The sequence below is a fragment of the Nerophis lumbriciformis genome, linkage group LG14, assembly GCF_033978685.3.
Source record: "Nerophis lumbriciformis linkage group LG14, RoL_Nlum_v2.1, whole genome shotgun sequence".
In the NCBI taxonomy this organism is placed as follows: Eukaryota; Metazoa; Chordata; class Actinopteri; order Syngnathiformes; family Syngnathidae; genus Nerophis; species Nerophis lumbriciformis.
In genome coordinates this window covers 20,577,202-20,601,598 of record NC_084561.2, presented here as the reverse complement: position 1 = coordinate 20,601,598, position 24,397 = coordinate 20,577,202, and the positions used below count along the sequence as shown (strand labels likewise).

Sequence of the window (24,397 nt, the reverse complement as noted above, 5' to 3'; positions counted from 1 at the left end):
CACCTCACATGCTGTCATATCTTAAAGGGCCACACACACACACACACATACGCTAATCTCATAACAACTAACAAGATATCATGGCGAAGCCAAAAGTCGAGTTTTTTAACATGGAGACATTCTCAATACTTTTCTTTTGTCGAGCACAAAGAAAATACGATTTTAGTTAAATGTAAGTTGTGTCTTGGATCAAAGATCCTATCTACTTAAAGTTAAAGTGCCATTATGTTGCAGCTATTTAAAATAGTTTTGTCAATTTGTTCTGGCCTGAAATAAATTGGCCCTTTAAAACATATCTTTGTCTTTGTGTGTTGTATGTAGACCACATTGCTTTTTGAGTTCAGTGATGCAAATGCATGTCAAGTTGATCAACACATTGTATTATTCTCCAGTGCAATAACAGTACTGAAATGATGGCTGAAAGGGCATAATGGGAGCCTTAAAAAAAGGGGAAAAAAAGAAGTAAATAAATAGTTACTTTTCACAGTAACGCAATATTTTTTGGTGTAAGTAACTGAGTTAGTAATTGAGTTACTTTTGAAATAAAGTAACTAGTAACTGTAACTAGTTACTGGTTTTCAGTAACTAACCCAACACTGGTGACAACAGTATTTACATTTAGATGTCGTCTTCTCTACTTCTCTACCGATTATTAGTAGTCAAGGAGGCCGATAACCGATATTTGGAGCCGATATTCATTTGCAGTAAAATATAGCTAAACATAAATAGTATATGCTAGTAAAATTCAGGTGATTTTCTTTTCTTTTAATTTTAATTTTAATTTTTTGTAATTTATTTTTTAAGGAAGCGACATAGTGTTTTATGCAGCGCTAATGTTGTGGTTGATTTAGCACCAAAAACATCAGGGGATATCACAAGCTTTTTTATTACGTATGTCTAAGAGGAGCATCAATATTTACATTTCAAAATATGGGAAATCTCCTAAAAATAAGTAAACATATGGGAATTTACTACATCACAATAACTTGCAAGCTAATCAATGTATAGCAGTTTATGGATTTAATACATTGTAATGTTTCTTTGTGAGGAATGATTTCTCAATACCGTATGATTGATAAGAAGTATATGATTTCTAAATATGGCAAACATTTAAATAAAACTGTCTGAGCTTAGTATATACTTTATAAATACTTTATATCTTTTTGCACTTTAAATGAAGCTGCTAAAATACTGTAACTTGACCGCTCACTGATTTGTAATTCACATACCCTCTAAATATTGTACTTGTATTTTAAATTGTTTATCAATATGAAATTTTGATATTGTTGTGTATTTTCAATCCTGTGTCATTTTATTGTGGATGTTAGATGCACCATAAAAGGACTACTGATGGAAATGGGCATGGTGCTAAATCTAATGCAGCCATATTCTTAATGTAACTGCACATTGTCCTTCAAATAAACAAATACAAATACAAATACAAAATAGTAGAAAGGACCACTGGTTATTACTATTAACTTAATGTGTACTTGTCACAATATTTATTTTTACATTTGTTAATACTAAATACTGGTATCATATATATATATATATATATATATATATATATATATATATATATATATATATATGTATATATATATATATATATATATATTGCCAAAAGTATTTGGCCACCTGCCTTGACTCACATATGAAATATTGCCAAATACATTTGGCAATATAGTTTGTTTATATATATATATATATATATACATATATATATATATATATATATATATATATATATATATATATATATATATATATATATATATATATATATATATATATACTCCTCTCTGAGCTGCCACCTTAACGTGGTAGAGGAGTTTGCGTGTCCCAATGATCCTAGGAGCTATGTTGTCCGGGGGCTTCCATGCCCCCTGGTAGGGTCTCCCAAGACAAACAGGTCCTAGGTGAGGGATCAGACAAAGAGCAGCTCGAAGACTTCTATGGAAATGCAAGAACCGAGACTCAGATTTCCCTCGCCCGGACGCGGGTCACCGGGGCCCCCCTCCGGAGCCAGGCCCGGAGTTGGGGCACGATGGCGAGCGCCTGGTGGCCGGGCCTGTCCCCATGGGGCCCGGCCGGGCACAGCCCGAAGAGGCAACGTGGGTCCCCCCTCCAATGGGCTCACCACCCATAGCAGGGGCCATAGAGGTCGGGTGCAATGTGAGCTGGGCGGTAGCCGAAGGCAGGGCACTTGGCGGTCCGATCCTCGGCTACAGAAGCTAGCTCTTGGGACGTGGAACGTCACCTCGCTGGGGGGGAAGGAGCCTGAGCTAGTGCGCGAGGTAGAGAAGTTCCGGTTGGATATAGTCGGACTCACCTCGACGCACAGCAAGGGCTCTGGAACCAGTTCTCTCGAGAGGGGCTGGACTCTCTTCCACTCTGGCGTTGCCAGCAGTGAGAGGCGACGGGCTGGGGTGGCAATTCTTGTTGCCCCCCGGCTCAGAGCCTGCATGTTGGAGTTCAACCCGGTGGACGAGAGGGTAGCTTCCCTCCGCCTTCGGGTGGGGGGACGGGTCCTGACTGTTGTTTGCGCTTACGCGCCAAACAGCAGCTCAGAGTACCCACCCTTTTTGGATTCACTCGAGGGAGTACTTGAGAGTGCTCCCCCGGGTGATTCCCTCGTTCTACTGGGGGACTTCAACGCTCATATTGGCAACGACAGTGAAACCTGGAGAGGCGTGATTGGGAAGAATGGCCGCCCGGATCTGAACCCAAGTGGTGTTTTGTTATTGGACTTTTGTGCCCGTCACGGATTGTCCATAACGAACACCATGTTCAAGCATAAGGGTGTCCATATGTGCACTTGGCACCAGGACACCCTAGGCCGCAGTTCTATGATCGACTTTGTAGTTGTGTCATCGGATTTGCGGCCTCATGTTTTGGACACTCGGGTGAAGAGAGGGGCGGAGCTTTCTACCGATCACCACCTGGTGGTGAGTTGGCTGCGATGGTGGGGGAGGATGCCGGACAGACCTGGCAGGCCCAAACGCATTGTGAGGGTTTGCTGGGAACGTCTGGCAGAGTCTCCTGTCAGAGAGAGTTTCAATTCCCACCTCCGGAAGAACTTTGAACATGTCACGAGGGAGGTGCTGGACATTGAGTCCGAGTGGACCATGTTCCGCACCTCTATTGTCGAGGCGGCTGATTGGAGCTGTGGCCGCAAGGTAGTTGGTGCCTGTCGTGGCGGTAATCCTAGAACCCGTTGGTGGACACCGGCGGTGAGGGATGCCGTCAAGCTGAAGAAGGAGTCCTATCGGGTTCTTTTGGCTCATGGGACTCCTGAGGCAGCGGACAGGTACCGACAGGCCAAGCGGTGTGCGGCTTCAGCGGTCGCGGAGGCAAAAACTCGGACATGGGAGGAGTTCGGGGAAGCCATGGAAAACGACTTCCGGACGGCTTCGAAGCGATTCTGGACCACCATCCACCGCCTCAGGAAGGGGAAGCAGTGCACTACCAACACCGTGTATGGTGCGGATGGTGTTCTGCTGACCTCGACTGCGGAAGTTGTGGATCGGTGGAGGGAATACTTCGAAGACCTCCTCAATCCCACCAACACGTCTTCCTATGAGGAAGCAGTGCCTGAGGAATCTGTGGTGGGCTCTCCTATTTCTGGGGCTGAGGTTGCTGAGGTAGTTAAAAAGCTCCTCGGTGGCAAGGCCCCGGGGGTGGATGAGATCCGCCCGGAGTTCCTTAAGGCTCTGGATGCTGTAGGGCTGTCTTGGTTGACAAGACTCTGCAGCATCGCGTGGACATCGGGGGCAGTACCTCTGGATTGGCAGACCGGGGTGGTGGTTCCTCTCTTTAAAAAGGGGAACCGGAGGGTGTGTTCTAACTATCGTGGGATCACACTCCTCAGCCTTCCCGGTAAGGTCTATTCAGGTGTACTGGAGAGGAGGCTACGCCGGATAGTCGAACCTCGGATTCAGGAGGAACAGTGTGGTTTTCGTCCTGGTCGTGGAACTGTGGACCAGCTCTATACTCTCGGCAGGGTCCTTGAGGGTGCATGGGAGTTTGCCCAACCAGTCTACATGTGCTTTGTGGACTTGGAGAAGGCATTCGACCGTGTCCCTCGGGAAGTCCTGTGGGGAGTGCTCAGAGAGTATGGGGTTTCGGACTGTCTGATTGTGGCGGTCCGCTCCCTGTATGATCAGTGTCAGAGCTTGGTTCGCATTGCCGGCAGTAAGTCGGACACGTTTCCGGTGAGGGTTGGACTCCGCCAAGGCTGCCCTTTGTCACCGATTCTGTTCATAACTTTTATGGACAGAATTTCTAGGCGCAGTCAAGGCGTTGAGGGGATCCGGTTTGGTGGCTGCAGGATTAGGTCTCTGCTTTTTGCAGATGATTTGGTCCTGATGGCTTCATCTGGCCAGGATCTTCAGCTCTCACTGGATCGGTTCGCAGCTGAGTGTGAAGCGACTGGGATGAGAATCAGCACCTCCAAGTCCGAGTCCATGGTTCTCGCCCGGAAAAGGGTGGAGTGCCATCTCCGGGTTGGGGAGGAGATCTTGCCCCAAGTGGAGGAGTTCAAGTACCTCGGAGTCTTGTTCACGAGTGAGGGAAGAGTGGATCGTGAGATCGACAGGCGGATCGGTGCGGCGTCTTCAGTAATGCGGACGCTGTATCGATCCGTTGTGGTGAAGAAGGAGCTGAGCCGGAAGGCAAAGCTCTCAATTTACCGGTCGATCTACGTTCCCATCCTCACCTATGGTCATGAGCTTTGGGTTATGACCGAAAGGACAAGATCACGGGTACAAGCGGCCGAAATGAGTTTCCTCCGCCGGGTGGCGGGGCTCTCCCTTAGAGATAGGGTGAGAAGCTCTGTCATCCGGGGGGAGCTCAAAGTAAAGCCGCTGCTCCTCCGCATCGAGAGGAGCCAGATGAGGTGGTTCGGGCATCTGGTCAGGATGCCACCCGAGCGCCTCCCTAAGGAGGTGTTTAGGGCATGTCCGACCGGTAGGAGGCCACGAGGAAGACCCAGGACACGTTGGGAAGAATATGTCTCCCGGCTGGCCTGGGAACGCCTCGGGATCCCCCGGGAGGAGCTGGACGAAGTGGCTGGGGAGAGGGAAGTCTGGGCTTCCCTGCTTAGGCTGCTGCCCCCGCGACCCGACCTCGGATAAGCGGAAGAAGATGGATGGATGGATGGATGGATATATATATACCGAAAGAAGAAGGCCGATATCGGTATACGTCAAAATTTGTTGGTTTTTTGACATGGACTTGTTTCTTCAGCATTGTCCACGTGTTGTCAATGGGGTTTAAGTCAGGACTTTGGGAAGGCCATTCTAAAACCTTAATTCTAGCCTGATTTAGCCATTCCTTTACCACTTTTGACATGTGTTTGGGGTCATTGTCCTGTTGGAACACCCAACTGCGCCTAAGACCCAACCTCCGGGCTGATGATTTTAGGTTGTCCTTAAGAATTTAGAGGTAATCCTCCTTTTTCATTGTCCCATTTACTCTCTGTAAAGCACCAGTGCCATTGGCAGCTAAACAGGCCCAGAGCATAATACTACCACCACCATGCTTGATGGTAGGAATGGTGTTCCTGGGATTAAAGGCCTTACCTTTTCTCCTCCAAACATATTGCTGGGTATTGTGGCCAAACAGCTCAATTTTTGTTTCATCTGACCACAGAATTTTCCTCCAGAAGGTCTTATCTTTGTCCATGTAATGTGACTTGCCAAGGGACATGTAACCAAATATTAACATTGCTGTATGTATACTTTTGACCCAGCAGATTTGGTCACATTTTCAGTAGACCCATAATAAATTCATAAAAGAACCAAACTTCATGAATGTTTTGTGACCAACAAGTATGTGCTCCAATCACTCTATCACAAAAAAATAAGAGTAGTAGAAATTATTGAAAACTCAAGACAGCCATGACATTGTGTTCTTTACAAGTGTATGTCAACGTTTGACCATGACTGTATATAGCTACTGAAAGACAGGTTTCAGGAAAAGCCCCAACTCTCTGATTCAATTATCCTTAAGTTGCCTCTACTCATTGTGTCACAGTTTACATTTTGTGTGTTATTGGAGAATTGGGATCAAACTACTCTGGATTTATGTAGAAAATTGTCATTTTATACTGGACATTTTCTTGTTTTAGAGAGTACGCAGTCGGTCCCTGGAAGATGTGGTCATCCTCAATGTGGACAATAACACACTGGAGAGTCCCTTTGACGATCTGCACAACCTTCCCAGTGATGTGGTGAGACACACACACACACACACACACACACACACACACACACACACACACACACACACACACACACACACACACACACACACACACACACACACACACACACACCTACCTTTCTAGCTTTCTTTCTTTTTCATGTTTTCTTTCTTTGTTTCTTTCTTTCTTTCTTTCTTTCTTTCTCTCTTTCTTTCAAACTTTCTTTCTTTGTTTCTCTTTCTTTCTTTCTTTTTGTTTATTTTTCTCTCTCTTTCTTTCTCTCTTTCTCTTCCATTCTTTCTTTCTTTTTTCTTTCTTTCTTTTTCCTACTTTCTATCTCTATCTCTATTTCTTTCTTTTTTGTTTGTTTGTTTATTTATTTATTTCTATCTTCCTTTCTTTCTTTCTTTCTCTCTTTCTTTATTTCTTTCTCTCTTTCTTTCAAACGTTTTTCTTTGTTTCTCTTTATTTATTTCTCTCTCTTTCTATCTCTCTCTCTTTCTCTTTCTCTTTCTCTCTTTTTTTTCTAACTTTCTTTCTCTGTCTTTCTTTCTTTCTTTTTGTTTCTCTTTCTTTCTTTCTTTCTATTTTCCTTTCTTTCTCTCTTTCTATCTATCTCTTTTTCTCTTTCTTTCAAACTTTCTTTCTTTGTTTCTCTTTCTTTTTATTTCTTTTTCTCTGTCTTTTTATGTCTCTCTCTCTCTTTCTTTATTTCTTTAATTTTCTTTCTTTCTTTCTTTCTTTTTCTCTTTCTCTCTTTGTATCTTTCTTTCTTTCTTTCTCTTTTCCTTTCTCTCTTTCTTTCTCTCTTCCTTTCTTTCTTTATTTCTTTCTGTCTTTCTCTCTATCTTTCTTTCTTTCTTTATTTCTTTCTTTCCCTCTATCTTCCTTCCTTTCTCTTTTTTTTCTTTCTTTCTTTCTTTCTTTCTTTCTTTCTTTCTTTCTTTCTCTCTCTTTCTCTCTTTCTTTCAAACTTTCTTTCTTTGTTTCTCTTTCTTTCTTTCTTTTTGTTTATTTTTCTCTCTCTTTCTTTCTCTCTTTCTCTTCCATTCTTTCTTTCTTTTTTCTTTCTTTCTTTTTCCTACTTTCTCTCTCTATCTCTATTTCTTTCTTTTTTGTTTGTTTGTTTATTTATTTATTTCTATCTTCCTTTCTTTCTTTCTTTCTCTCTTTCTTTATTTCTTTCTCTCTTTCTTTCAAACGTTTTTCTTTGTTTCTCTTTATTTATTTCTCTCTCTTTCTATCTCTCTCTCTTTCTCTTTCTCTTTCTCTCTTTTTTTTCTAACTTTCTTTCTCTGTCTTTCTTTCTTTCTTTTTGTTTCTCTTTCTTTCTTTCTTTCTATTTTCCTTTCTTTCTCTCTTTCTATCTATCTCTTTTTCTCTTTCTTTCAAACTTTCTTTCTTTGTTTCTCTTTCTTTTTATTTCTTTTTCTCTGTCTTTTTATGTCTCTCTCTCTCTTTCTTTATTTCTTTAATTTTCTTTCTTTCTTTCTTTCTTTTTCTCTTTCTCTCTTTGTATCTTTCTTTCTTTCTTTCTCTTTTCCTTTCTCTCTTTCTTTCTCTCTTCCTTTCTTTCTTTATTTCTTTCTGTCTTTCTCTCTATCTTTCTTTCTTTCTTTATTTCTTTCTTTCCCTCTATCTTCCTTCCTTTCTCTTTTTTTTTTCTTTCTTTCTTTCTTTCTTTCTTTCTTTCTTTCTTTCTTTCTTTCTTTCTTGTCTTCTTAGAACAATGAGGTAAAGTGAAACCTCAGTTTTCCATTCTCTCATACACTGACTTATTCATATAGCCAACCTTGTCATCCTATGGTTCTGTCCCCCTCCCCGCATCATTAATGTCTGCAGTACTGGCCCCTTAGATTGCGGCTGTCTTAAGTAAACTCCCGTCGCTCTGTACAATGCTTGAAGGCGAACATCATTCCCTGACCATCAGAGACTTGTGGGGAAACGTGCAACTCCCCTCCTCCCTTCATCGCCATCTATTCCTATCATTATTTCACCAAGTCGTGCCTTGGTGCCTGCCCACTGGCACGTTTCTAAGAGCAAGGGATAGGAGGAGAGAACGAGGCAGGGGGAAGAAAAGGCAGCGAGGGCTGATTTTCGAGGGGGAGAGAGTGGGAAGAAGGGGGCCAATTACCAGTGTGGGCAGTGAAGCCACCTGCCAGCGCGTCGTCTCTTTAATTAATGGAGCAATGATGCTGCAGAGATGCTTCCTGTAACGGTGACCGGCGTCAGGGTCACTCACACATTTATATATACGAACACACAGCCATGCACGCGCACACACTCACACACACAAATAATACACAAGCTTGTCTTCCCTTGTCTCTGCCGATGCAGGATTGTTTGTTTTGTTGTTTTCAGACTGTGTGTATTAAAGCTCCACTGTGAGGCGCAGAAGCCCCCGCTGAGCCTGCAGACACACTATTATCCACACTGCTAACATTATAGACTGTATGGCCAGAACATCTGTACATAATTCAATCGACTACTCAGTCGATGACACACCACACAACTCCCTCAGAACTCCCACATTGTTTGTACTTCTCAATTTACTATCAAGAAATACCTGCTAACTTCCCGAAATAAATCTCATACGATTTAATACAATTTGACCAGTCCATAACTTTTATGGTTAATTTACAGAGAGAGGAAGAAAAAAAATGTGACAAAAAATAAACACAAGATATATTAAAGGCCTACTGAAATGCGATTTTCTTATTTAAACGGGGATAGCAGGTCCATTCTATGTGTCATACTTGATCATTTCGCGATGTTGCCATATTTTTGCTGAAAGGATTTAGTAGAGAACATCGACGATAAAGTTCGCAACATTTGGTCGCTGATAAAAAAGACTTGCCTGTACCGGAAGTAGCAGACGAGTAGCGTGACGTCACAGGTTGTGGAGCTCCTCACATCTGCACGTTGTTTACAATCATGGCCACCAGCAGCGAGAGCGATTCGGACCGAGAAAGCGACGATTTCCGTATTAATTTGAGCGAGGATGAAAGATTCATGGATGAGGAAAGTGAGAGTGAAGGACTAGAGGGCAGTGGGAGCGATTCAGATAGGGAAGATGCTGTGAGAGGCGGGTGGGACCTGATATTCAGCTGGGAATGACTAAAACAGTAAATAAACACAAGACATATATATACTCTATTAGCCACAACACAACCAGGCTTATATTTAATATGCCACAAATTAATCCCGCATGACAAACACCTCCCCCCTCCCGTCCATATAACCCGCCAATACAACTCAAACACCTGCACAACACACTCAATCCCACAGCCCAAAGTACCGTTCACCTCCCCAAAGTTCATACAGCACATATATTTCCCCAAAGTCCCCAAAGTTACGTACGTGACATGCACATAGCGGCACGCACGTACGGGCAAGCGATCAAATGTTTGGAAGCCGCAGCTGCGTACTCACGGTACCGCATCTGCGTATCCAACTCAAAGTCCTCCTGGTAAGAGTCTCTGTTGTCCCAGTTCTCCACAGGCCAATGGTAAAGCTTGACTGTCATCTTTCGGGAATGTAAACAATGAAACACCGGCTGTGTTTGTGTTGCTGCAGCCGGCCGCAATACACCGCTTCCCACCTACAGCTTTCTTCTTTGCTGTCTCCATTGTTCATTGAACAAATTGCAAAAGATTCACCAACACAGATGTCCAGAATACTGTGGAATTTTGCGATAAAAACAGACGACTTAATAGCTGGCCACCATGCTGTCCCAAAATGTCCTCTACAATCCGTGACGTCACGCGCAGGCGTCATCATACCGAAACGCTTTCAGCAGGATATTTCGGCGCGAAATTTAAAATTGCACTTTAGTAAGCTAACCGTATTGGCATGTGTTGCAATGTTAAGATTTCATCATTGATATACAAACTATCAGACTGCGTGGTCGGTAGTAGTGGGTTTCAGTAGGCCTTTAAAGTGGTGCCTTGAGGAACGCCTCAGTTATGTATGTCACAAGTTTGGACCCCAGTGTTCTATGTTTGCTTGCAAAGTTAAAATGTCAACGCAATGATCTGCCAATGTGTTTACAGTGGTCCAACTCAGGGGCTGGTATGGTGTCATTCTCGGGCCAGATTTGGCCCCCGGCCATCAATTGAATAGCACTGGTCTAAGTCCACTGTGCTCAATTGTTTTATTCCTCGCTCACATCCACTATTCTTCTCTCTGCCATCATGATCGTGCGCTGGTCAGGTCAGAGGTTTCCTGGGTGAGATAGATCCTGCATTCTTGGCGACCTCAACATCAAACTCACCCATCCGTTATGTACCTTCGTTTGTTTAATTGAACCATGCCGGAAAATAAAAAGTCCTTCCACAAACTTTTCCTATTAAACGTCACGGTAAAATGTTAGGGCGTTCCTTTTAGAGCTGAATGCTTGTTGATGCTCCTGGTGTCTGGCTACACTGTCTTCGTCTTACTTCCTGTCTGGTGCCTCGATGTTCAGCACCCAGGGACTTGAGCCAGAATTACCTGCAAAGTGAGTTTGTCATAAAACCAAGACATAAAATTTGATAAGCGACAAAAGCCAAGAGAGAAGCCTTTGTCTTTGCCGCGTGATAAATTAAGTGGCAGACTCTGAACCTTTTGCTTTGATCCGGTGCTCACCGTTTTTCCTGGCTAATGACAGAACATAGCCTGCACGTCATGTCAAATTACGCCACCTGAAACGGAAACTACCTCGGCATTAATATATTTAAAGCTGCAAATGACTGCTGTTGTTTCCAGTCGTATTCTTTGCTTTTTGCTGCCTGCTCTCATCTTTTCACCGGTGCTGGTGGATTAATAAGCGAGCGAGCGAGCAGGTACTAATTAAGTGGAATTCCAGGTCTCTTGTTAGTCAGCTTGTTAGCGATGAGGACATGCCACGTGGCATTTGATGTTTGTGTTTACACACAGGGGGGATGTTTGAGGCATTGTGTAGTCAAACAGAGGCCCGCAGTCTTGATTAATGCTGAGTGATTCTCTGCCTGAGCTTAGCAGCCACACATTGTTTGCAAGCCACTAAAGCCGCCCTTCATTTCTCTCCAAAGCCTGCTGTATTATTCTCACTTTAAAGGCCCAGTGTCACTTTGTGTGAATCCATAAATAAAGCGAAATTGATTCAAAGCTATAGGCCACAGGCGAGATTTTTATGTCTATTTCCACTGTAACTAAGAGCGAGAACCAAGCACTCTGATGTTGATTTAAGCAAACCTTATGAGATCCCGCTAATTAAGGCGACGCAGGCTGTGAGCACATGTGGACTATATTATGCGGGCCGGCTGACCAGTGGCCGCGCTTTCAGCGGGTTCAGAGTTCACAGTTGTCTCGAATTAGCCGTCCTTCCTCAGACGGGACCCCTACACTGGCTCCACGACTGCCCGCCCACTTAATGGTCTTTCCCCACTACTTCACACATAATATTTTAGATTTATTGACTCTCCCAAATGCTACTATGCCAGTAGCAGTTCCGTTTGCTTGAAAAAGCGGAAGGATCCAAATGACAAAGTGATTGGTAATAGGACGCAAAAAGATCCACACCTTCTAAAAAAATTTTTTTTTTTAAGAATATTTTTTTCTATGCCAAATTCATATACCCTGAGAACTAGGGGTGTCCGATAATGTCTTTTTGCCCATATCCGATATTCCGATATTGTCCAACTCTTTAATTACCGATACTGATATCAACCGATACCAATATCAACCGATATATACAGTCGTGGAATTAACACATTATTATGCCTAATTTGGACAACCAGGTATGGTGAAGATAAGGTACTTTTTAAAAAAATTTATAAAATAAGATAAATAAATTAAAAACATTTTCTTGAATAAAAAAGAAAGTAAAACAATAAAAAAAAAAAAAAAACATAGAAACTAGTAATTAATGAAAATGAGTAAAATTAACTGTTAAAGGTTAGTACTATTAGTGGACCAGCAGCACGCACAATCATGTGTGCTTACGGACTGTATCCCTTGCAGACTGTATTGATATATATTGATATATAATGTAGGAACCAGAATATTAATAACAGAAAGAAACAACCCTTTTGTGTGAATGAGTGTAAATGGGGGAGGGAGGTTTTTGGGTTGGTGCACTAATTGTAAGTGTATCTTGTGTTTTTTATGTTGATTTAATAAAAAAAACAACAAAAAACAAAACAAAAAACATACCGATAATAAAAAAAAACCATACCGATCATTTCCGATATTACATTTTAACGCATTTATCGGCCGATATTATCGGACATCCCTACTGAGAACCAGAAGGATCGGCACTTAGGGCCCTACACTGCAAAAAGTCAGTGTTCAAAAACAAGAAACAAAAATAAAAAAATTAGGGGTATTTTATTTGAACTAAGCAAAATTATCTGCCAATAGAACAAGAAGTTTTGGCTTGTCAAGACTTTCCAAAACAAGTAAAATTAGCTAACCTCAATGAACCCAAAAATACCTTAAAATAAGTATATTCTCACTAATAACAAGTTTACTACTATATGAGTACGTATTTTCTATTGTTTCATTGAAAATAAAACGGCAAAGTCCATTTGGCTGTCATCTGTTTTAATATGAGACACAATTGTGTCAAAGTCATGATTTTTTTTTTCATGTTTGAAATAAGAAATGATTACTTTAAAAAAGTAGTTTTATACTTGTGAGTGTTGATGACACAGCTTTGCAACAGTTGATATTCTAGTTTCAAGCATGTTTTACTCAATGTAGGTCATAAAATCTCAGCAACAAGCTGTAATATCTTACTGAGATCATTTAGGACCAAAACACTTAAAACAAGTAAAACACTCTAACATAAAATCTGCTTTGTGAGAAGAATTATCTTATCAGACAGAAAATAAGCAAATATCACCCTTATTTGAGATACTTAATCTAACTTAGATTTTAGTTTTTGCAGTGTATTGTCTCGTTTGCGAGTGTCTTTGACGCTGTTGAAGTTACTCATGTTTGTCTTAGTCCTATTTTCCCATCCAGCTTGCGGACACACCCACCCCGCATAAGTTCGGCAAAGTTCGCTAATGAATGGCGGACTTTGCCCTTGTTCTGAAAAAATGTGCTGATCCATTAAAAAAAATGCAACCTGTAGCGTGATTTGATAGTTAACAACATAAGTAAAAGATGGATTTTGATGAAGTTTTCAGAAAATGTTGCTGTGATTAGTTGCTCTTGTAGTTTTTATAATTATTCATATATGAACTTGTCAAAATACTTATTGTTGACGTTCATTCTGTCACCGTACAGTATTGACAAATAACCAGCCATGTATTTTAGGCTAATCAAGGTTGACACCGTTTTTGTTTTGGTTTGTTTCCTGGTACGTAAAAAAAAAAATGCTAAAAATAACCACAATAAGGCTAAGTTTTTTTTAACTTAATTGCATACTTGCCAACCTTTAGACCTCCGATTTCGGGAGGTGGGGGGTGGGGGGCGTGGTCGGGGTGGGGCGGGGGCGTGGTTGGGGGCGTGGCTAAGAGGGGAGGAGTATATTTACAGCTAGAATTCACCAAGTCAAGTATTTCATATATATATATATATATATATAAAATAAAATGTGTGTATATAAATATATATATATATATATATATATAGCTAGAATTCACTGAAAGAGATCTATGTTTGTCTGTTGCCATCTCCTGGTGAATGTTGGCTATAGCATACTGGGGTTACTTTTTGGTTGGCCAACGAATTACGTGGTGTTGCGCACCTGACGTCAAGTGTGTGAGTCTGTTCTGAAGTCTATAGTAAAGAGATGTACTTCATCCCCTCGCCTGTTTATTGCCTCCAACTCAATATATTACAACAGCATTGCTCCATGCAGACCCTCCAGGTCCGCATGGAGCTGGAAGGGGCGTGGCCTCCAGGTCCGCCTGAATTTCGGGAGATTTTCGGGAGAAAATTTGTCCCGGGAGGTTTTCGGGAAAGGCGCTGAATTTCGGGAGTCTCCCGGAAAATCCGGGAGGGTTGGCAAGTATGCTTAATTGCGATGGTCTATTTGTCCGAGGAAACCTTAAGCGTTGATGCGCGTGAGTGCAAATGCTCAGTAGCGTTGGGCAGCAATTTTTTATAGGTAGCAAATTTTTCCAGAACACCAAACTTTTTTTTTCTTGGCTGTGTGAAAAAGTGGAACATTAAGTTTTCCTAACACTTGTGACTGTCATTGAAATCCATTAAAAAATACTTTAATTTGAAAAGGCCCTATCAATCGCATCACTCTGCTTGTCACGTGAACGTGATGTAGTGTGTGTCTGGACATACTTGCCAACCCTCCCGGATTTTCCGGGAGACTCCCGAAATTCAGCGCCTCTCCCGAAAACCTCCGGGACAAATTTTCTCCTGAAAATCTCCCGAAATTCAGGCGTAGCTGGAAGCCACGCCCCCTCCAGCTCCATGCGGACCTGAGTGACGTGTCAACAGCCTGTTTTTACGTCCGCTTTCCCACAATATAAACAGCGTGCCTGCCCAATGACGTTATTACTGTAGAATGATCGAGGGCGAGTTCTTGGTTTCTTATGTGGGTTTATTGTTAGGCAGTTTCATTAACGTCCTCCCAGCGCGGTAACAACACACAACAACAGCAGTCACGTTTTCGTCTACCGTAAAGCAGTTCGTCTGCCGTAAACAGCAATGTTGTGACACTCTTAAACAGGACAATACTGCCATCTACTGTACATGCATATGTGACAATAACATTTACGGCTTTTAGAGAGTGCAGTGCACAACTGCGCACACAACAAGAAGACGAAGCAGAATACATCATCAGAGAGGGTGTTCAGCATGGTTAGAAAAATAGTGACAGAGAATAGAACAAGGATGGACAATTCAACCCTTAACTCAACAATGAGTAGATGAGTGTTATGTGTGTGTATATGTGTAAATAAATAAACACTGCAATTCAAGTATTTCTCTTATATATATATATATATATATATATATATATATATATATATATATATATATATATATATAGCTAGAATTCACTGAAAGTCAAGTATTTCTTATATATATATATATATATATATATATATATATATATATATATATATGTGTGAAATACTTGACTTGGTGAATTCTAGCTTTCCTGGCTGGATGTAAAGACTAATGTGTTGATAAAACCTTGTTTCACTTGTTATTATAACCGCGAATACGTTAGTTACAATGTTAAGAGTTATGTTAAGTTTGTGAAGAGGGGCTTGGCCATATGTTTGTAAGAGTGCATGTTTTTATGTTTGTGCTTGTTTGATATTAACTGGGAAAATTGATAGACGCTAGATTATATATGTATTTTCTATTAAATAGTAGTTCAATGATCACAGTCTAGATGAAACCGCTGTTTTGAATGTCTGTTAGTACCAGGATGTTCAAGCACAGCCGATATACGCACGGTCCCGCTGTGGTCTCACTTATGAAACAATGTGCATTTTGAATTTAGATAGTTAATTCAGTGACATTATTTTGCTTTTATCCTCATCTGATCAGACCTGCTCAGTGGCCTTGTGGTTAGTTAGTGTCCGCCCTGAGATCGCTAGGTCGTGAGTTCAAACCCCGGCCGAGTCATACCAAAGACTATAAAAATGGGACCCATTACCTCCTTGCTTGGCACTCAGTATCAAGGGTTGGAATTGGAGGCTAAATCACCAAAATGATTCCCGAGCACGGCCACCGCTGCTGCTCACTACTCCCCTCACCTCCCAGGGGGTGGAAAGGGGATGGGTCAAATGCAGAGGGTAATTTCACCACACCTAGTGTGGTACTTTAGCTTTTAATCTCAATGGATGTTTTTAGGTGTCCCAATTGAAGCGATCAGAATAGATTTCCTGAGTTTTCTGGAAATTTCTTGTAACTTTTTATTACGTGTGGTGTACACGGCATCCAAACTACAAGTGCAATGTAATGTATTACCTTGCAGGGGTGCTAGACTTATTGCATTCTCAGAGGCGCATAAGAACAAAAGTACTTACTCTAAATTCCAGACTTTTTCTTGCTTAGGACTTTGCAGTGGTGCAGCTAATTTATGGATATTTTTTTCTCATGGCCATAATGTTTTGTGTTCAACATGTAGATTTTATTAAACACAGGCAGAGACACCCTCTGCACCTGAACGTCTACTGCATTTCCTTCTGATTAGTGCTTTTAACCAGAAGTGTAAGTGCTATTCCGTCTTCTCGTCTTCCATAGCGATCCAACTCGTATGGATTCTTCATTCATCACTTTTAAGCAACGTTTGTAAGTTTTACAATATGTATCTATCATGATTCATACTTACTAAACTCTCCTTTGTGTGATGTCTGTAGAAGTGTTTTATTGAATATTTGTACGTGTGATCGTAATGTAATCAAGCTATATACAGGTGTCTGTGTTAGTATTATTAACTTACAATGGCATTCTTTTAGTATTGATTTTGACAAATTCTTCAGTTAATTCACCAAAATATCAGTTTAGTGGAAGTTGATTGGAGAGCTAGCTTCCGCAGCTAGTGGATCCATGACAAGACTTCTGTTTTATTTGACCAGCCGTTTTACTGCAGAGTACAGGCATTGATTGTTTGGAAACAATTTAGGTGTGTAAATAAACATTTAGAAAATATGTCTGTGTAAATAACTCATTTCACAAAGTATATATCTGCGGATTATAGTCCGGTGCGGCTAATACATGGAAAAATATTTTATCTTCTAAAGTGTTGTGAGTCTCGGTGTGCTGTATAGCCTGGAAAATACTGTAAATTGGCGGGAATATGTGGAAGGCCAGATTTGATAGAGAACCCCTCCATTTAAATGTCGCTCCACCCAGAGGGCCCAATTTGGATGAAGGCGAGAGGAGAATAGGGTCCTTAATGAATAATCCCTTTTTGGTTGCCTTTTTTATAGTTTTGTTTATATTAGGGCTGTCAAACGATTAAAATATTTATCATGATTAATCGCATTGACCATAGATAACTCAAAATTAATTGCGATTAATCACAGAAAGATGTCATTTTTCGTCATTAATGAGTGTACCCTAGACAGATATTTTTTTAATTTTTAATACCATGACTGGACAATTAATTTGCTTTAATTACCGTATTTTTCGGACTATAAGTCGCAGTTCTGTTCATAGTTTGACCGGGCTCCAGTGCAATTTATATATGTTTTTTTCCTTCTTTATTATGCATTTTTGGCAGGTGCGACTTATACTCCGGTGCGACTTATACTCCGAAAAATACGGTAATTGTTTTTTTAAACATTATGCTTTTTGAAACAGCTCAACACAGAAAGGATACAAACCTGCAGTGCGTTGGTGTTTTGCCAGATGTTTTATTTTGTAGGAATACAGAATGTGTATTCCTGCTTTAGGAGCACTTGCATTTAAGAGGAGAAGAGCTACACTTCCATGTTTAGATAGCAGTTTCACACTTTGATAACACAAAATGTGTATTGTTACGATCATGCTTTCGTTGTAAAAGTTGTTAGGTGTTATTTTTTGTACATGATTAAATGTTCTGTACTTTACATGTTGTACAAGTTAGTTATTTTGGATATATTAAAAACAAAGCAACAGAACAAATAATGGATAAGAGGAAATAATCTTGATCACAATACAGTTCAGTACAGAAATAGAAACAAATATTTCACAATGAAAACACATAAAAAATTAATACAATACATAATGGTTAGGTTTTTTCATATCTAAAAAGGAGTGGGAAGAAGTGAAACTTATTCCCACCCCTTGTTTTATAAATCAAATAACTAGCTTTCTTATCATCATTATTATTATATACAATGATAACTTTACCGGTCTTAATAAAATATATTTTCAATAATCTTTTACCCATTTTACTCACTTTACATTTTCTTTGCTTTATATGTAATTTGTACTGTTTTTAGTTCAACAAGATCTTTAAATTTCTGAAGTTTTGAATGTAAGAAAAAATTATTTACCGTATTTTTCGGAGTATAAGTCACTCCGGAGTGTAAGTTGCACCGGCCGAAAATGCATAATAAAGAAGGGAAAAAACATATATAAGTCGCGCTGGAGTATAAGTCGCATTTTTGGGGGAAATGTATTTGATAAAACCCAACACCAAGAATAGACATTTGAAAGGCAATTTAAAATAAATAAAGAATAGTGAACAACAGGCTGAATAAGTGTACGTTATATGAGGCATAAATAACCAACTGAGAACGTGCCTGGTATGTTAACGTAACATATTATGGTAAGAGTCATTCAAATAACTATAACATATAGAACATGCTATACGTTTACCAAACAATCTGTCACTCCTAATCGCTAAATCCAATGAAATCGTATACGTCTAGTCTCTTACGTTAATGAGCTAAATAATATTATTTGATATTTTACGGTAATGTGTTAATAATTTCACACATAAGTCGCCAAACTATGAAAAAAAACTGCGACTTATAGTCCGAAAAATACGGTATGTGATTCCTATATCCTTCCTTATGAATGACCCTTATTGCTTTCTTCTGCATAGTAATGAGTGGATATAGTGTGCTTATGTAATTATTGCCCCAAACTTCTGCACAGTAGTGCAAGTTAATGGCATTCATATCATTGCATGACAATGTTTTGACCTTCTCTACCTATTTATTAATAACATGTAATATTTAGCCTGTTAAACATTCTGCAATTGCGGACTATCAATCAGAACAGGTTATGGGCTGCAGAGGGCAGTGGCAGGCATGTGTGCAGTATTAAACCTAGTCTCAGTAGTAGCAAAGAAGAAGACACGTTTGGTCAAAGAGTCTTCCTCCTCAATATCACCGCTGTTGTTACAATACACTGCCAGAAAACGTTTATTTAGGTAGAAATATCACAGAATATCACCGCATGATCGTATTGTAAGCATACTTGCCAACTTTGAGACCTCCGAATTCGGGAGATGGGGGTGAGGGATTGGAGGGGGGTGGGGTTTGGTGGTAGCGGGGGGTGTGTATTGTAGCGTCCCGGAAGAGTTAGTGCTGCAAGGGGTTCTGGGTATTTGTTCTGTTGTGTTTATGTTGTGTTACGGTGCAGATGTTCTCCCGAAATGTGTTTGTCATTCTTGTTTGGTGTGGGTTCACAGTGTGGCGCATATTTGTAACAGTGTTAAAGTTGTTTATACGGCCACCCTCAGTGTGACCTGTATGGCTGTTGACCAAGTATGATTGGCATTCACTTGTGTGTGTGTGTGTAAAAGCCGCATATAATATGTGACTGGGCCGGCACGCTGTTTGTATGAAGGAAAAGCGGACTTGACGACAGGTTGTAGAGGACGTTAAAGGCAGTACCTTTAACGCATGCCCCCAATATTGTTGTTCGGGTGGAAATTCGGGAGAATGGTTGCCCCGGGAGATTTTCGGGAGGGCCACTGAAATTCGGGAGTCTCCCGGGAAAATCGGAAGGGTTGGCAAGTATGGCTGTAAGACGATTTTTCATTGTTTTGTTGGTTAGACCGGATGTGAAGCGTAGTGTTATTATTGCGAAGCCGCCAACCGGATGCGTGTGATTGGTATGGAAAAGACTTGACATGTTTTGACGAAATTCTCAGATAAAAGTGACTTTAGATCTCCTCCCTACCGTCTTTGTTTCTGCTGAGCTTGTATTCCATCTTACTAAAACATTTTGACTAACAATCTACATTTTCTGTTTTCAATGCACTTAACTGTAATCCAAACACGGACTGAAGCTTCTCCTCACTCCAAGCAGCAATGCGCACACAGCGTTCGCTCCAATGATGTTGTTTCACGGCGGTTGAAGGTAGAATTGTTTAGTCTTGTCCTGAGAACGACTTGCCATGGCTTTGAATCTGAGATTTCCATAAGGTCCCCCTTTCTTTGTGCAGTTCTACTAGCTATTTTTGATCCAGTTCAACAGTAACTGGACGCCGTTACACATTTCCCCAAACTACGGAACGGGCCGAGGGTCAAAACCGTTAATCGTGCGTTTAAAAAAAATGATCGTCGCTAAAGGAACTTATAGTTAACGCTAGGGCTGCAACTAACGATTAATTTGATAATCGATTAATCTGTCGATTATTACTTTGATTAATCGATTAATAGTCGGATAAAAGAGACAAACTACATTTCTATCCTTTCCAGTATTTTATTGAAAAATCTGGCATACTGGCACCATGTTCTGGACATTGGGGATGCAGCATACACCAATAATAACACAGAAATTTAACTCATCAGATCAGAACTGAATCAGATATTGTACACGTTTCTGTTGTGAAGAATAAAAGATTCATTTTAGGCTGCCTCTGAATAATAGCATGAAATATTCTAGCACATACTTGCCAACCCTCTCGGATTTTCCGGGAGACTCCCGAAATTCAGCGCCTCACCCGAAAATCTCCCGGAATTCAGGCGGACCTGAGTGACGTGTCGACAGCCTGTTTTCACGTCCGCTTTCCCACAATATAAACAGTGTGCCTGCCCAATCACGTTATAACTGTAGAATGATCGAGGGCGAGTTCTTGGTTTCTTATGTGAGTTTATTGTTAGGCAGTTTCATTAACGTCCTCCCAGCGCGGTAACAACACACAACAACAGCAGTCACGTTTTCGTCTACCGTAAAGCAGTTCGTCGGCCGTAAACAGCAATGTTGTGACACTCTTAAACAGGACAATACTGCCATCTACTGTGCATGCATATATGACAATAACATCTACAGCTTTTAGAGAGCGGAGGAGACGAAGCAGAATGCATCATCAGAGAGGGTGTTCAGCATGGTTAGAAAAATAGTGACAGAGAATAGAACAAGGATGGACAATTCAACCCTTAACTCAACAATGAGTAGTTGAGTGTTATGTGTGTGTATATGTGTAAGTAAATGAACACTGAAATTCAAGTATTTCTCTTATTTATATATATATAATAAAATATATATATATATATATATATATATATATATATATATATATATATATATATATATATATATATATATATATATATATATATATATATATATTAGGGCTGCAACAACTAATCGATTAAATCGATTAAAATCGATTATAAAAATAGTTGGCGATTAATTTAGTCATCGATTCGTTGGATCTATGCTATGCGCATGCGCGGAGGCAATTTTTATTTTTTTTAAATTTAATTTATCTTAATTTTTATTTATTTAATAAACCTTTATTTATAAACTGCAACATGTACAAACAGCTGAGAAACAATAATCAAAATAAGTATGGTGCCAGTATGCTGTTTTTTTTTTTCCAATAAAATACTGGAAAGGATAGAAATGTAGTTTGTCTCTTTTATCCGATTATTAATCGATTAATCGAAGTAATAATCGACAGATTAATTGATTATCAAATTAATCGTTAGTTGCAGCCCTAATATATATATATATATATACAGTATATATATATATATATATATAAATAAAAGGAGGTGGTTAGGGATGATGCTCGTTAAGAAATTATCGATGTCGATGCCATTTTCGGATCCTCTTATCGAACAGATTCCTTATCGCATCTCTTATCGAATCCAGATAGGTTGTTGTGTGTGCACCTTGTGTGTGCACTGAGTTCCAAAAGCCATAGATGTTATGTGACTGGGCCGGCACGCTGTTTATATGGAGGAAATGCGGACGTGACTGAGGACAGCATGCGGCCGTTAAAGGATGAAGGTTTCAGGTGAGAGAGGACGCTAAAGGCACGCCCCCAATATTGTTGTCCGGGTGGAAATCGGGAGAAATTCGTGAGAATGGTTGCCCCGGGAGATTTTCGGGACGGGGAACTGAAATTCAGGACTCTCCCGGGAAAATCGGGAAAGTCAAGTATTTCTTATATATATATATATATATATATATATATATATATATATATATATATATATATATATATGAAATACTTGAGTTGGTGAATTCTAGCTGTAAATATACTCCTCCCCTCTTAACCACGCCCCCGCCCCAACCACGCCCCCCACCTCCCGGAATCGGAGGTCTCAAGGTTGGCAAGCATGTTCTAGCACCTTCATAACGTTTAGTTATACTAAAGCGTCACTCAAATCTAAATATATTTATATAGCTTTATCAGGCCCGGCTACATTGATCCATTATGAAACCAACCTGAGATATTTCTGTTCGTTACGTTTATTTCGAAATTGGTAACCGTGCGTTTTTTCTCTCAAAACGGAGTCAAATATGCCGGAGACACATTATCAGCCCAGTTGCAACAAAGGCATAACGTTAACGTTATTCACAAAAAAGCTGAACTCATGAATGCCTGTTGCCACTATGGACTTAAAAAGTTATGTAACGTGAGTTCTTCCCTTCATTCATGGCTCCAACATGTTTCCTTTTCAGGTGCTCCTGAAGCAATGTTGTACTTCTGTGCCATTTTGCAGGAAACTGTCTTCTTTGAAGTCTTTAAAGTAAAGTGTTCCCACACTTTTGACGATTTAGGTCGTACACTTTTCTCCATTGAAGCAATAACCTGAAGATGTTTTTATGCTACACTATCCGTACTGTTTTCCTGCGCCATTTTTCGAATGTTTCCAGCAAAGGAGACGACGTCGTCACGTGAGCTGCACATGACACATCATTGGCTAGCTTACCTCCACCTCATGAGACATCGCCTCAGCGCCGCCCTGGCGCTGTTTTGTACTGTTTTTGTACTTATTTTGATTATTGTTTCTCAGCTGTTTGTGAATGTTGCAGTTTATAAATAAAGCTTTATAAAACAAAAAAAAATACATAAATACAAAAAAAATTAAAAAAGCCTCCGCGCATGCACATAGCATAGTTCCAACGAATCGATGACTAAATTAATCGCCAACTATTTTGATAATCGATTTAATCGATTAGTTGTTGCAGCCCTAGTTAACGCGTTACCATCGTATTAACTTTGACAGCCCTAGTTTTTATTTACTTGTTTCTTAGTTTAAAAAAAAAATCACATTGTTAGAGTTTGAGAAGACATGAAGTTGGAGTACTTTATATGCATAGATATACAATATTAATTGCATTGAGACTGTGCTTGTGTCAGTAAAAATCAATGTGTTGACAAGCATCCTGAAGAGGGGAAAAAAAAGTAAATTTCTGCGGGAAGATCAAGGTATTTTGGTGTCTTCTTCTTCTGAGAAACACATACAGTACACCGCTCCTCCTCTGCATAGACATTGTGCTGATAACTTTATAATTGGCTTTTGGTTGCACGGGCTGTTTACTTTACGAGTCATTAAAAGTATCCAAGAATAGCAAATTAGGCGAGTGTTAATTCTGATAACAAACAGCGTGTGACTGAATCCGATTCTTATTTGATCCCTGCAACTGATCTCCAACCAATTTTTCATGTATTATTCTTTCTGTGCCACCTATTCAAGGTGAGTTGCGACAATGCCGCTTACATCCTTATATTCAGATGCTCCCTCACATCACAGCCTAATTCCTTCTCTTCTCCTCCTCCTCTTCCCCTCGCTGCTTTGCTGACACCGTGTACCCATACACTCGTCGCCGCCGCGCATTTGATCATTTGTATGCCCAATCAAGGGGTAAATATACAGCGTACACTCCCACTTCCTGTATTTCAAGCCTCTGTTTGGAGGTTTACAAATGAACGAGGGGGCTGAGGTTGCGTCTGCACGCCTCTCCTGAGATCACCTGGCACACTTAATCAAACATTTGCGCCTTTAATTTGGTGCTCGCTCCCCGAAAACAACACCTACGTCGTCATCCGCAGTCGACAGCAAGCAAATGGATTCGACTGCCATGTCCAACCATGACTTTTACTTTTGACACCTTTAGTAAGCTTTCGCTCGCTTTTCACCCACTGCTCTTTTTCTGTATTAATGCACTCGCAGTTTAGAAACGTTCTAAATGACAGTGAAGCATTTACGCCAGGCTTTGCAGTACATTCTCAAATTGCGCCGTCGCCTCACTCTGAATAGAAGTCAAAAAAAGGAGCGCGACATCACCCGTTGCGTCGGTTCCAACCACGCAAGAGATGACATTTAACTGTAGTTAATTATGTATGCAAAACTCAGCCGCTCAGCCGCTTTAAGAGGTCAGCTTGACAAAGTATCCCCACACGAGGGAAAATCTCATGGCAATGACATAGCCCTATTAAAACACACACAAACTGCCTGTGCAATTAACAGTGCAATACATTTTCATACCATGGTCACTACTGCCTAGTTTCTCTTGTTATATTCTTATTTTTATTGTTATATTTTGTATTCTTATTGTTGCTTT

General features: G+C 40.4%; 1 protein-coding gene across 2 annotated transcripts in view; it reads left to right on the top strand.

Annotated features, from left to right (window-relative positions):
- Positions 1-24,397, top strand: part of dennd1b (DENN/MADD domain containing 1B) — a 362,658-nt gene that overhangs the window by 248,087 nt on the left and 90,174 nt on the right. For both annotated transcript variants that reach the window (XM_072914655.1, XM_072914654.1), the window contains one exon: positions 6,131-6,232. In XM_072914655.1, the coding sequence (XP_072770756.1) occupies positions 6,131-6,232 (102 nt within the window). The remainder of the gene's footprint in view (positions 1-6,130; positions 6,233-24,397) is intronic.